This window comes from Kogia breviceps, chromosome 14 (assembly GCF_026419965.1).
Source record: "Kogia breviceps isolate mKogBre1 chromosome 14, mKogBre1 haplotype 1, whole genome shotgun sequence".
NCBI classification, from domain to species: Eukaryota; Metazoa; Chordata; class Mammalia; order Artiodactyla; family Physeteridae; genus Kogia; species Kogia breviceps.
In genome coordinates, this window is record NC_081323.1 from 69790183 (window position 1) to 69803774 (window position 13592).

The following is a 13592-nucleotide window of genomic DNA, read 5'->3' on the forward strand; positions in this document are numbered from 1 at the left end:
TCATGTGCCTCTTGTCCATCTGTATGTCTTCTTTGGAGAAATGTCTATTTAGGTCTTCTGCCCATTTTTTGATTGTGTTGCTTGTCTTTTTAATATTGAGCTGCATGAGATATTTACATATTTTGGAGATTACTCCTTTGTCCTTTGATTCATTTGTAAATATTTTCTCCCATTCTGAGGGTTGTCTTTTCGTCTTGTTTATAGTTTCCTTTGTTGTGCAAAAGCTTTTAAGTTTTATTAGGTTCCATTTATTTATTTTTGTTTTTATTTCTATTACTCTAGGAGGTGGGGCAAAAAAGATCTTGCTGTGACTTATGTCAAAGGGTGTTCTTCCTATGTTTTCCTCTAAGAGTTTTATAGTGTCTGGTCTTACATCTAGGTCTTTAATCCATTTTGAGTTTATTTTTGTGTATGGTGTTAGGGAGTGCTCTAATTTCATTCTTTTACATGTAGCTGTCCAGTTTTCCCAGCACCACTTATTGAAGAGACTGTCTTTCTCCATTGTATCTCCTTGTCTCCTTTGTCATAGATTAGTGGACCATAGGTGCGTGGGTTTATATCTAGGCTTTCCTCCTGTTCCATTGATCTATATTTCTGTTTTTGTGCCAGTACCATATTGTCTTGATTACTGTAGCTTTGTAGTATAGTCTGAAGTCAAGGAGTCTGATTCTTCCAGCTCCGTTTTCTCCCCTCAAGATTGGTTTGGCTATTTGGGGTCTTTTGTGTCTCCATACAAATTTTAAGATTTTTTTTGTTCTAGTTCTGTAAAAAATGCCATTGGTAATTTAATAGGGATTGCATTGAATCTGTAGATTGCTTTGGGTAGTATAGTCATTTTCACAATATTGATTCTTCAATCCACGAACATGGTGTCTCTCTCCATCTGTTTGTGTCATCTTTAATTTCTTTCAACAGTGTCTTATAGTTTTCTGAGTATAGGTCTTTTACCTCCTTAGATAGGTTTATTCCTAGGTATTTTATACTTTTTGTTGCAGTGGTGAATGGGATTGTTTCCTTAATTTCTCCTTCTGTTCTTTTGTTGTTAGTGTATAGGAATGCAAGAGATTTCTGTGCATTAATTTTGCATCCTGCAACTTTACCAAATTCATTGATTAGCTGTAGTATTTTTCTGGTGGCATCTTTAGGATTATCTATGTATAGTATTATGTCATCTGTAAACAGTGACAGTTTTACTTCTTCTTTTCCAATTTGTATTCCTTTTATTTCTTTTTCTTCTCTGATTGCCATGGTTAGGACTTCCAAAACTATGTTGAATAAGAGTGGCAAGAGTGGACATCCTTGTCTTGTTCCTGATCTTAGTGGAAATGCTTTCAGTTTTTCACCATTGAGAATGATGTTCACTGTGGGTTTATTGCATATGCCTTTTATTATGTTTAGGTAGGTCCCCTCTATGCCCACTTTCTGAGAGTTTTTATCATAAATCGGTGTTGAATTTTGTCAAAAGCTTTTTCTGCCTCTATTGAGATGATCATATGGTTTTTATCCCTTAAATTGTTAATATGGTGTATCACATTGATTGATTTGCATATATTGATGAATCCTTGCATCCCTGGGATAAATCCCACTTGATCATGGTGTATGATCCTTTTAATGTGTTGTTGGATTCTGTTTGCTAGTATTTTGTTGAGGATTTTTGCATCTATATTCATCAGTAATATTGGTCTGTAATTTTCTTTTTTTGTATTATCTCTGTCTGGTTTTGGTATCAGGGTGATGGTGGCCTCATAGAATGCGTTTGGGAGTGTTCCTTCCTCTGCATTTTTTTGGAAGAGTTCGAGAAGGATGGCTGTTAGCTCTTCTCTAAATGTTTGATAGAATTCACCTGTGAAGCCATCTGGTCCTGGACTTTTGTTTGTTGGAAGATTTTTAATCAGTTTCAACTTCATTACTTTTGATTGGTCTGTTCATATTTTCTATTTCTTCCTGGTTCAGTCTTGGAAGGTTACACCTTTCTAAGAATTTGTCCCTTTCTTCCAGATTGTCCATTTTATTGGCATAGCATTGCTTGTAGTAGTCTCTTAGGATGCTTTGTATTTCTGTGGTGTCTGTTGTAACTTCTCCTTTTTCATTTCTAATTTTATTGAGTCCTCTCCTTATTTTTCTTGATAAATCTGGCTAAAGTTATCAATATTTTTTATCTTCTTAAAGAACCACCTTTTAGTTTTATGGATCTTTGCTATGATTTTCTTTGTTTCTATTTCATTTACTTCTGCTCTGATCTTTATGATTTCTTTCCTTCTACTAACTTTGGGTTTTGTTTGTTCTTCTTTCTCTAGTTCCTTTAGGTGTAAGGTTAGATTGTTTATTTGGGATTTTTCTTGTGTCTTGAGGTAGGATTGTATTGCTATAAACTTCCCTCTTAGAACTGCTTTTGTTGCATCCCATAGGTTTTGGATCGTGGTGTTTTTGTTGTCATTTGTCTCTAGGTAGTTTTTGATTTCCTCTTTGATTTTTTTCAGTGATTTCCTGGTTATTTAGTAATGCATTGTTTAGCCTCCATGTGTTTGTTTTTTACGTTTTTTTCCTCTGTAATTGATTTCTAATCTCATAGTGTTGTTGTTGGAAAAGATGCTTGATATTTCAATTTTCATAAATTTACTGAGGCTGGATTTGTGACCCAAGATGTGATCTATCCTGGAGAATGTTCTGTGTGCACTTGAGAAGAAAGTGTAATCTGCTGTTTTTGGATGGAATGTCCTATAAATATCAATTAAATCTATCTGGTCTATTGTGTCATTTAAAGCTTGTGCTTCCTTATTTTCTGTCTGGATGGTCTGTCCATTGGTGTAAAAGAGGTGTTAAAGCCCCCCACTATCATTGCATTACTGTCAATTTCCTCTTTTATAGCTGTTAGCATATGCCTTATGTATTGAGGTGCTCCTATGTTGGGTGCATATATATTTATAATTGTTATATCTTCTTCTTGGATTGATCCCTTGATCACTATGTAGTGTCCTTCCTTGTCTCTTGTAACATTCTTTATTTTAAAGTCTATTTTATCTGATATGAGTATTGCTACTCCAGCTTTCTTTTGATTTCCATTTGCATGGAATATCTTTTTCCATCCCCTCACTTTCAGTCTGTATGGGGACATAGGGATTTTTTTTTTTAGTTAATGGAAATATGCTGCATTTTAATTGTAGTGGTGGTTACACAGTTGTATGCATTTGTCAAAACTCATAAATTGTACACTACATAGGGTGGATTACCTGACTTGAAAAAATTTACAGGCCATAGAATTTGCTTTCATTTTATTTTTGGAAGGCTGTCCTGAAGTGACTATACAAATGCCATTTGACTTGCTATTTAGAAATGTCATTTTCCTCTTTTAGGTTATCTGCACACTTAAAAATTAATTGGTTCATTAAAAAATAATTTCATGACTTTTGAATGCTTTTAATTAAAGTACATATTGCTTCTGCTGAGGACCTTTTCTCTGTCTTCTCCCTGGTGAGCTATGTTGAAAACTCCCTATTTACAGCAGGATTCTGAATCAGCCCACATGAGATGGCCCAAAGAACTGCATTTAACCAACATCACTGGGGATTCTAGGCTTCTGGTCCAAGGACTGTTAATAAACACCAGGAGGCAGTAGAGCTTTGTGTGAAGAATATGGGTTCTGAAATCAGACTGCCTGGTCTAAAGTTATGCTTCAACCACTCATCTGCTGTGCAGTGGAAGCTTTCTGTGCCTTAGACTCTTTCTCTGTAAAAAAAAAAAAAAAAAAAAAAAAAAAAGATGACATTATTATCAACCTTGTTAGATTGTACTGAGGATTAACAGTGTTAGCACAATGTCTGGCACCTAGTACATGCTGGCCTTGTTGTTAGTGGCATGTGTGATACTCTTGCAGTGCTGTTGTAGGAACTCTTTTTCTTTCTTTTTTTCTTTTTTCTTTTTTGGTTTTATCTTTTGAACTTTATTATGATGTTTCAGAAATATCTTCATTTGGTTGACATACTGATAATTCTTCCCTCATTGGAAGGCTCTTTTTCTTGAAGAGTGAAGCTGTGGTCCAGATTGAGAACTTCATGTGGTAGAAATATACCTATTTTCATTTTTAGAGTACTTTTCCTCCAGGTATTTCTCAGGGGACTAGGCAAGCCTCACACAATGAAATAGCAGGGGAAGGTAAAGGAGAGGGTGATGAATATGGGCCGGGGGAGTAAGAAATGCAAGGATTTGGGTTTCAGGAGCTGACAATTTGTCAAGCACATAACTCTCAAAACAATGTCTCCACTTATACACTTTGTTGCAGGTATGTACTATTTTGCAGTAAATCGTTTCCCATTTATCTTATGGAGTGTTATGAACTCTGAATTTATGAGATGTTTTTAAAGTGTGCGGGAAAACACAGAAAATTATACCACTTCTCTTGTATACTATGTAAGTACAGATATGTTTATATTAGCCTTTGGGAAAAATCCACAGAATTTATAATTCACAAAAGAAAGTAAGCAGGTAAAGGAACAGACCCTGTAACTGGAAGAGACTTTGAGTCTCTGATCCAGGTCTATGACTTTATGTACAGGTGGTCTTTATTAATTTCCATTTTTGCAGACAAAATGATTAAGGTTATGTGATTTTCCAAGGTCACATGGAAAATATCAGGATTGTAACTAGAATTTGAGTTTCCTGCCTCCTGGTGTAAATGTTCACTGTTTTTGATGATAAAGATGAGGGCTGGATAAACTGATATGGGGACCAGGGACTGGGAGTGTGTGGTGGGACAGAAGAGACCTTGAATAAGAACCACAGGCATATGAGAAAGCCTCATTCCTATACACTGCATGTTTCAGGCAAGTGAGGTCTGACACCTGTTGGATGAGGGAAGGCTGGCTGGTCATCACCATTCCCATAGGAGTATAATGTAGGTAAATTAATCACAGTCTGAGGTTTTTTTGGTATAGAAACAATATGTTGGTACATTGAGAATGGGATCATCTCTCACAGGCACAGTAGCATGGATCAAACTCACAGACCGAGGCAAAAAAAAAAAAAAAAAAAAAGCCGCCAAACCTATCTTAATCTATACTGAGACACTAAACTATCCATGGGACAAATGGTTGTGTTCCCCCCTATCCCTTATCCTATATAAGGGATATGGTGGGCATAGAATGAGGGACATGGCGATTCAGGACAACGTTAATGGATGATGTCATGGCACTTGATAAAATGGATGCACCCATCTCCATCCACACAGAGAGGCACCTGCTGCATTGAGCAAAATGGACCAGGCTTTGGTATCCTGGGCTCGTGGTGGAGATCCACTGTGAAATCAGTCTGCCTTTCCATTTACTACAGCTGACCCAATCCTCCCCACCCTCCACTCACAACAAGCTGTTAATTCTAAAATATGTTATTACCTTCCTTCAGTCAATTTGTAGTCAAGTCTTGGCTTGGGGACCTGCCTTATTTTAAAGATGACTTTTCATCTCTTTGCTCTAATCCATTCTGTGCATGCTTCAAAAAGTGTGGTTCTCAGCAATTTTATTTCCCTAGTTCCAGAATTTTTTTGAAGGCAATTTTATGATTGACTCCATGTGCCACCTACCATGTCAAGAAAACCTGACAAAGTTTTTTTCTTGAAACATCCTTAAATATATATGTCAAAAATATAATTTATTCCTGATGCTTGTGTCCAAACAGACATATGTTCCAAACTGGATAAAGAGCTAACACATATTAGATGTCCTCCAATATGATGTGTTACCAGATGAAAATACGCCCATGTATTTATAGACATGGGCTGCTATTTATAGACAATAGTGGAGAAATTCCAGTCCATGAATCAAACAGGGGGTTGAAGGTTCTAAAAATGAATCCATTGTACTATCAAACCCTATAGGAGCAACTTAGATTTATTTTCCCGAGACTTATTCTATTGAATAACTATGATGAGCACTGTAGATGTGGTGAAAATGATCTGTAAATATGTCTCCTTATGAAAGCAAAAAAAGTGCATATAACTAACCTAAGACGATTTGTTTAAATTATAAGATCTCTGAAAAGCATCAAATTTGGCTCCAGTATCATTTATAGTTGATTATAAAATGGACCATTCCTGGAGGCAGAACAGGCTGTTCTACATTCACAAATACCAAACTTCACTTTAGTGAGGTTCCTGAGCAAAGCTGGCTTCCCTGACCCACGTCCCCAGGGCTGGAGTGGGAGGCATGAGGGGAAGGTGGGATCTGAGTTCTGTTGGCTAAGAACAAAAGTCTCTGTGGTGGAGGAAAGGCTTCTGGCCGCTGGTGCCTGCCCCGTCATATCTAAAACTTTTTTGTAAAGACTTGAGCATAGAAATCTAATGAAATAGAAATATAGCTTCTATTGTAAAAGGGCTTACTAGCTGGTTTCAGTATTTACTTTGTCAATTTTAGGAAACTGTATGGAACAACTGCAGGGTTCTCACAATCTAAGGTTCTGGTTATCTAATAACCAAATGCATTTCCCCTGGATTTAATGATTCATGCACACAGTAAGTTTAAGGAAGATCCCAGGCTAAGTTGCAAAACAAACTCACATTAGTTGTGGCTATTAAAAAATTGATCAGTTTTCAGCAGAGAAGGGAGTTAATTCTGTCTGATTTTCAGGCTGATTGATTGCTCAAGTATTCTCTTTCATAAAAGTATTCTTCCTCATTTTCAGACCAGGTTTGTGGTTGTGCAAAGATAAAATAGTGGTCTTCTCTCATGCCAGCAGAGATGTGGTTTTGTGCTATGTTATACAAACTATTTAAGATACTTATGTTTATGTACACACATACATGCTTTGTCTACCATAAAATATTTAGATTTTAAGTGTTAAAAGCTTTCTCGGGGCTTCCCTCGTGGCTCAGTGGTTGAGACTCTGCCTGCCAATGCGGGGGACACGGGTTCGAGCCCTGGTCTGCGAAGATTCCACATGCCGTGGAGCAACTAGGCCCGTGAGCCACAACTAGTGAGCCTATGCGTCTGGAGCCTGTGCTCCGCAACAAGAGAGGCCGCGATAGTGAGAGGCCTGCGCACCGCCAATGAAGAGTGGCCCCCGCTTGCTGCAACTAGAGAAAGCCCTCGCACAGAAACTTAGACCCAACACAGACAAAAATAAATAAATTTTAAAAAGCTGAGCTGGAAAAAAAAAAAAGCTTTCTCATCATACCATGCAATTTTTTTTCATGTACTTCATATAAACCATACATTTGAAAGTTGTAGAGTCACAAAATAAGAAGGTTTTATAGTTTCAAAATAAGTATATGAAAACACAGTGCCACGAACTTAAATGGTGAGCTGGGGTGGAGAAGAAGCAGCCATTCACAGGACCAAACCCACATACATGCAGGAGACAGCAATTAAGAGGCCAAGGATAGGGATGTTTTGAAAATATACTTAAAACAAGATGAAAGATATTGGACCTTTGAAAATGCCCTAGAAAGTGAGTGAAAACAACAGCCTTCTCTTTTATCAGAGCTCTGACTCAGACCTGCTACTAGGAAGACCTTGAAATATAGAATATATGTATAGAAATATACATTAAAAACCATATATTCCTTTAAGTGGATCAAACTATCATATGTGCAAATTTCTTTTAGAGATCCTAGAAGCAGCTGCGTACACGGACAACAAAGTACATAGGTGGCCCACTGTGATTCCTCACAGCCCAGAAGGCTCTCAGGGGTACCCCATATTTTCTCCCATAATTACTAGGTGCACCTGTAGTCCAGAGGAACTTGGGCAACTTGGAAGCTCTCAAGCTTAGCAAGGAGATGTCAAAATGAGACCCACAAAGCAACACTTCCTCAGGACAGCTTTTCCTGAACCGCCCCCCTGCCCCTGCCCCCCACCGAGGTCAGGTCTCTGCTGTAAGTTCTCCTAACAACGTACACTTCTTTTCTAGCACTCAGCAAACTCTAATTAACTATTCATTTTGTGATTACTTGGACAGGTCTGCCTCCCTACTAAACAGTAAGCTCTATGAGGGTAAGTCATTGTGTACGTCATCGTGCTTTCCTCTCCATTTAGTCCAGTGCCTGATGTCCTGCATGTACTCAATAAATCTTTATTGCCTAGGTGAAAGTGGTAGTTCTTTGTCTTTCCAATATTATTTCTGACATAAATTGAAACAGGTATGAGATTGCCACGGGAGGGAAGCTGTGGGGTTCAGAAGGTTCTAAGCAGGTGAAATGTTGGGGCTGGCCCAGAGGTATGCAGATGAGCCAGCCAGGAAGAGTTTCATACATGAGAGATGGAAAGGTTTTCCTACTAAGAAGACAGGCATCTCTGACAAGTACATAAACTTGAATTTGCTGCCTGATTTTGTGATTCTAGGCTTGAATATTATGTAAATAGTTTTGTGTTTCATGTTCCTTTTAGCCACTTTCATTCTCACTTCCTAGTTCAAAGTCTCAGGAAGGGGTGTGGGAATAGACAGACACATTATGAGGAGGAGCTATAATCGTGGACTCTAAGGCAATGTTTTATGGAGGTTAGCTTTGCAGAGACCAGTCGCATTAGGAATGAGCATTGTTATGATAATCTTGGTTGAGTTTTTACAGTTTATGAAGCTTTCAGATCATCTGATTCTCACAGACATATTGTGAACTAAGCGACTCAGAATAGTGGCCCACAGTTTATAGATGAGAAAAGGGAGGTTCAGAAGAGGTTGAGTTATCCAAGTTACAGTGAAAGAGCAAATTAAGATTTTTTGAGAACTTACTATGTGTTGAGGCACTATGCTAAGCCCTCTATATTTAGAATATACAATTTAATCCTCACCACATCCCCATGATGTGATAGGTAACCATTATTATTACCTCTATTTTACAGATGAGGAGACCAAGACCTAGAGAGGTCAAGTTGTTTGCCTCAAAGTGCAAAATCAAGAAATGTAGAGCCAGGATTCAAACCCAGGTGGTCTCCTTCAGAGCTCAGAGGATAAACCACTATGCTAATGAGTAGCATTAGGAGATTTCCAGTAGAGTACATTGTGTTATTTGTATTTTCTAACCAGGTCTTCAGACTCTTGGTTCAATTCTGCTACTTTATGCTGCCATTTTTTTTTAAACCTGTTTGCAGTTTCACCTTAGCTTAGACTTTATCAGTGACCATAGTGATGTCATTGCATATGCGGTAGATTATGTCAACCAAGTTCAGATAAAAATCCCTTACATTCATTAATTAAAAATAATTGTTGAATATATTTACTAATTTTATTTTTTAGAGGTGCTCATTGCTTAATAACCACAAGGAACATCTATTGAATACATTGGGGAAAACGTGCACCTTTCTCGGACACTCTACAAAATATTAAGAAGCATAAAAAGAATCTAAGTCCGTGAAAATATGTGATTATATGAGTTCTTTTTAGTCCATTACCTCTTCAAAGAGATGACAATGAACAACAGTGATGGCACATCCTGTGTCCTCTACAGATCCAGCTCTCTCTATATAGGTTCTCTTTGTAACTGAAAAGAGAACATGACAGTGTCGTAATTTGTAGCTGATAAGAACAATTACAACAAAAAGTGCCCTGCCTAGAGTTCTAGATAGGAAAGTGATCCATCCAGTCAAGATTTTGGGCCTGTGCACAGAGCTGTGACCCAAGCTACACACCTGAGCCCTGGTCAGAAGGGCATTGAGCAGAGCCCAGCTTTTGAATATCACTGCATTTCAAAGCCACATTAGAAAGAATATTGGCTGCTATTTGGCTTTTTGTGTTATCTGTGCCTCTTCCCCTCTCCGTGATGGATAACTGAGGTTTTAATATACAGTAGTGACATTCTAGTAGATGAAGGAAGGGGGCAGTCCCCAAGGGCAATCTGAACTTCTGCTTAGTATATTTACTCTTGCTGTTTTCCTTCCTCCTCATTTGTAATTCAGGAGGCTCTCTGAGAAGAGAGAGACAGCAAGGCTTCTTAGATGGATCAAAGGACGACAAGCTGGGATACTGGGTTCTATGAAAAGGTCTGCTATTGAATTTGTTCTGCTACCTTTGGGCACATCATTTGTTCACGCTGTGCTTTGGTTTCTTCCTGTGCTTGCTAAGAGTAAATAACATGTACTTGAATATTTTGTGATGATTATGGAGTATTTTAAATGCGTGAGTGATTTATTTTTCCAGGCCGCCTGCTCAGGTCTAAAGTGAAAATCTGCTCCTTTGAGATGCTAGGCTTCGTGGTGGTCAACTGACCTCAAATCCTTTAGACGACAGCAGCCACCTAGTTGCTTCTTCTCAGCTCATCAGGCTTACTCTATAGTTGCTGGGCTTATTTTTTGGTCTCCTTTCTTTGCAGAAATGAAATATGTAATTTTATATGTTCATGCTGCTTTTACACTCCCCCACCCCACTCACCCCCTCTAAAAACATGAAGGCTTTCTTTGGCACAGAGCTGCTTTATCTGTGACACTGATCCCAAGAGACAGTGGAGAGAGGTGACATGGCAAACAAACTGAATTATCTGAGCTTGTTACTATAGTTCCTTTTTGATGATTTGGGTGAGGACCACTAGAGGTTTGAACTAGATTTAGTAAAATGCAGGCTCTTTGGGGTTTGGCAGGAAGCAGTCAAGGAATATACTGGAAACAGAACACAAAGTACCCTTCCCCTTTCCCCTCCCTTCCTTGTTTGTTTGTTATAGCCTGTGTTACATTAGGCAACAAGATGGCCCTGTTAGCGAAAGGTGCCAAGCTGAGAGTCTTAGAAGCTAATAAAAATGTTTGTGGATAAACAACGCTTTTGTTCCTCAGCAGTGGATCACCACACTATTAAATAACAGTCTCTGAAGTGCACTAATGGAGTTAACGGAAAGGTTTCTTTTGTTTTGAACTAAAATACAATGTATTACATTATTTCTAGTGAAGTTAAAAGCATTTTCTAAACAAGCCTAGGAAGGTGTGAAGCTAGAGGACCCATGAAATATGTTACTCCTTAGTTGTAGCTTTGGTGGCAGCAGGAAGAACTTCAGACACAGGAACACAGTGTAACCTTTCAGTTTTGAAACGCTGCTAGGTCTTCCCGTTCTATAAATGATCAAAGAAACATTTGGGTAAATACTGCTCCCAAATCTTAGTTGGCTTTAAGAGTGCTGGGTCCAACTTCCGTTTGTTAGTTCAAGGAAACAAGCAGCCAGGGACTCTAATTTGGGGTCTTCATTCTTGGACAGGGTCATCAACACACCAAAACATTACTTGCAGGTGCCCCAGCTGCAGCAACTTCCAACAAAGGCAGAGCTTTCACCGATGCCTCTTAGAAACAGGGAGCCAGCAACCTGCCAGGCTTGGGGAACTGGACGGGCAGGTGAGGAGGGGTTGGTAGTAACTCTTCCCCCCTAGATTCCTGTCCGCTTTGCAGTTCCTGTGAAGCAGGGTTGGAGGTCCTCGGGGTGGGGGTCTGGCTGGTCGGCTCTAAATGTAAATAGGAAGCCACGCAGCTCAGCAAGTAACAGTTAAGAAATGGCAGTCTCCATCTCTGGCAAGGACTTGGTCCAAGTGTCCGAAGGTACGAAAGGGATGAGGGTCACCCGCGGGTCAATCTGCACAACCTGGTGAAAGTCCCTCCGGGAGGGTGAATGAGGGGCCCAGAGGCAAAGAATAAGGCGAGGAAAGACCAGAAGAACCGCGGACACTACCTTGGAGGGACGGGGAGGCTTCAGGTACCGCCTTGGAAATTATCTCCACTGGCCCAAAAGTCTTAAAATCGTTTCCGCCATTATAAGGAGCCGCGACCAAACGGGAGGCGGGGACGCGCGCCACGCGGATGCGCGCTCGCTTTGTCCCACCTCCTGGCCGGCCCGCTCATTGGGAGGAGGGAGCGCGCTTCGGAGAGAATGTGCCGCAGCCGTGCGTATGTGCTCCGGGTGGAAACTGGAGCCGGCGGCGGCGGCGTTCCGGGGGCGGAGAGGACGGGGGAGGCGGGAAGGCTGCGCGCCGCCCGCTCCTCCCCACCCCCCGCCTCGGCCCTGAAGGGGCTGGATGGGCGAGTTGGGCGCGATGGCTCGATCCTGGGCGGCGGCGGCGGCGGCGGCGGCTGGAGGTGGTGGCGCGTCCTCCTCCTTGCCCCGGCGCCGGCGGTGATCCGAGCGAGTGGCCGCGGCCCCCAATGAGACTGCTCGCGGGCTGGCTGTGTCTGAGCCTGGCGTCCGTGTGGCTGGCGCGGAGGATGTGGACCCTGCGGAGCCCGCTCACCCGCTCCCTGTACGTGAACATGACGAGCGGCCCCGGCGGGCCGGCGGCGGCCGCCGCGGGCGGCAGGAAGGAGAACCACCAGGTACTGGGCCGAACCCGGGCCCGGCGGGGCGGGGCCGTGGCGCCGACCTTCCCGCGCTCAGCCTGTCTATTGTGCGGGGCGTCGCGGCGAGAGGACCCCCCGGGCCTCGCCCCGCCGCCGCGGCCCCTCACAAAGTTTCCCCCCGTCTTCCCGGCCGGGCGCTCGGTCCCGGCCCGGCGACTCCTTTTGTTCCGCGGCGAGGGCGGCGGACGGCCTCCCCTATCCCTCCCCGGCGTGGGCGGCCTGGAGCCCCGCATTGTTCCTGGGTGCCCGGTGGTGATTGCAGGCGCTCGGCCACCTCGGCGTCCGCTCCCGGCGGCGGGACGGAGGAACTTTGGGGTCGACGCGTGGCGACGGGGACCCATCTGACACCGGGGCCTGAGAGCTAGATGACCGGACCAAACCCATTACCCGGACAACCTTCATCAGCTCCGAGAATCACACCGAAAAGCCGGTGCCTCTTTTTGCCTGGTTGAATTTCTGAACGTACAAAAGGTCATAAAGGAATTTAACCGTGCTTCGTGAGCCATTTAACTCTCTGGGCTCGTTCCGGTGACATTTTCCCTAAGCACTTAAAAATGTGTTTGACAGGTCGTCACTCCCATCCTGTCGAACCTTCCCCTGCTACTAAAGAGAGATCGCCTTTAAACTTTGATTTTGGTATCTGACCGCAGAGATGTGATAATAAGAAAGATGATGCAAGCTTCTACTGGAAGGGTTATTAGAACTGGGCAGGAGTGAATTCTTTAAAAAGTTGTAGTTGTGTACTGTGAACGATGGTGGTGTGGCTCGTTGGGTAGTCTTTTCATTAGCTTAGTTTTATGGCACTTAAATATGTGCATTTGTAGAATTAAGAGTGAGATATTTCATATTTGACCATAATGTAGTTGGCGGTTAACATGACGTTGATTGCAAGGAGGCTTTTGAGCTCTGCCAGAGTGTTCGTTTATAATAGCTAGCATTTATAGTACATTTTGCCTTCCCAGAGAGCAGTAGCTAATTCCTCCCCATCTTGTGTCTCATAATTTTCTCATTTTCCTATGTTATTTTTCTTGTTATGCCAGGTGTTCAGAGTTTACACCGAAGTTGATTTCATGCGTTCTAATGAAACTAAAGAATTATCTAAGGAGATAAAGCTATTCATTCAGAGAAGTAGTATTTAGCTTTTATTTAAAAAATATTTATAGTGGCTTTTTCTATTAAAAGAAATCATAAATTTCCGTAAAAATTTTTTAAATTTATAATCCCACAGCTATTGTACTTTGTTAGGTAATCACTCCTATGATATTGTTAGGCGTGCACATAAAGTTAGTAGGTGATCTTAA

At 41.5% G+C, this 13592-nt stretch overlaps 1 protein-coding gene across 4 annotated transcripts in view; it reads left to right on the forward strand.

The window, feature by feature from the left end:
- The first annotated feature begins 9868 nt into the window (after positions 1 to 9868).
- The window catches only part of METTL9 (methyltransferase 9, His-X-His N1(pi)-histidine), a 46781-nt gene continuing 43057 nt past the window's right edge, over positions 9869 to 13592 (forward strand). For 2 of the 4 annotated variants that reach the window (XM_067014074.1, XM_067014075.1), the window contains exon 1: positions 9869 to 9965. In XM_067014074.1, coding sequence (XP_066870175.1) covers positions 9921 to 9965 — 45 coding nt within the window. In that variant the 5' untranslated portion in view covers positions 9869 to 9920. Of the gene's footprint in view, positions 9966 to 10807; positions 12268 to 13592 lie in introns of those variants that run through there. The other 2 variants (XM_059037022.2, XM_059037023.2) reach the window with 1 other exon arrangement.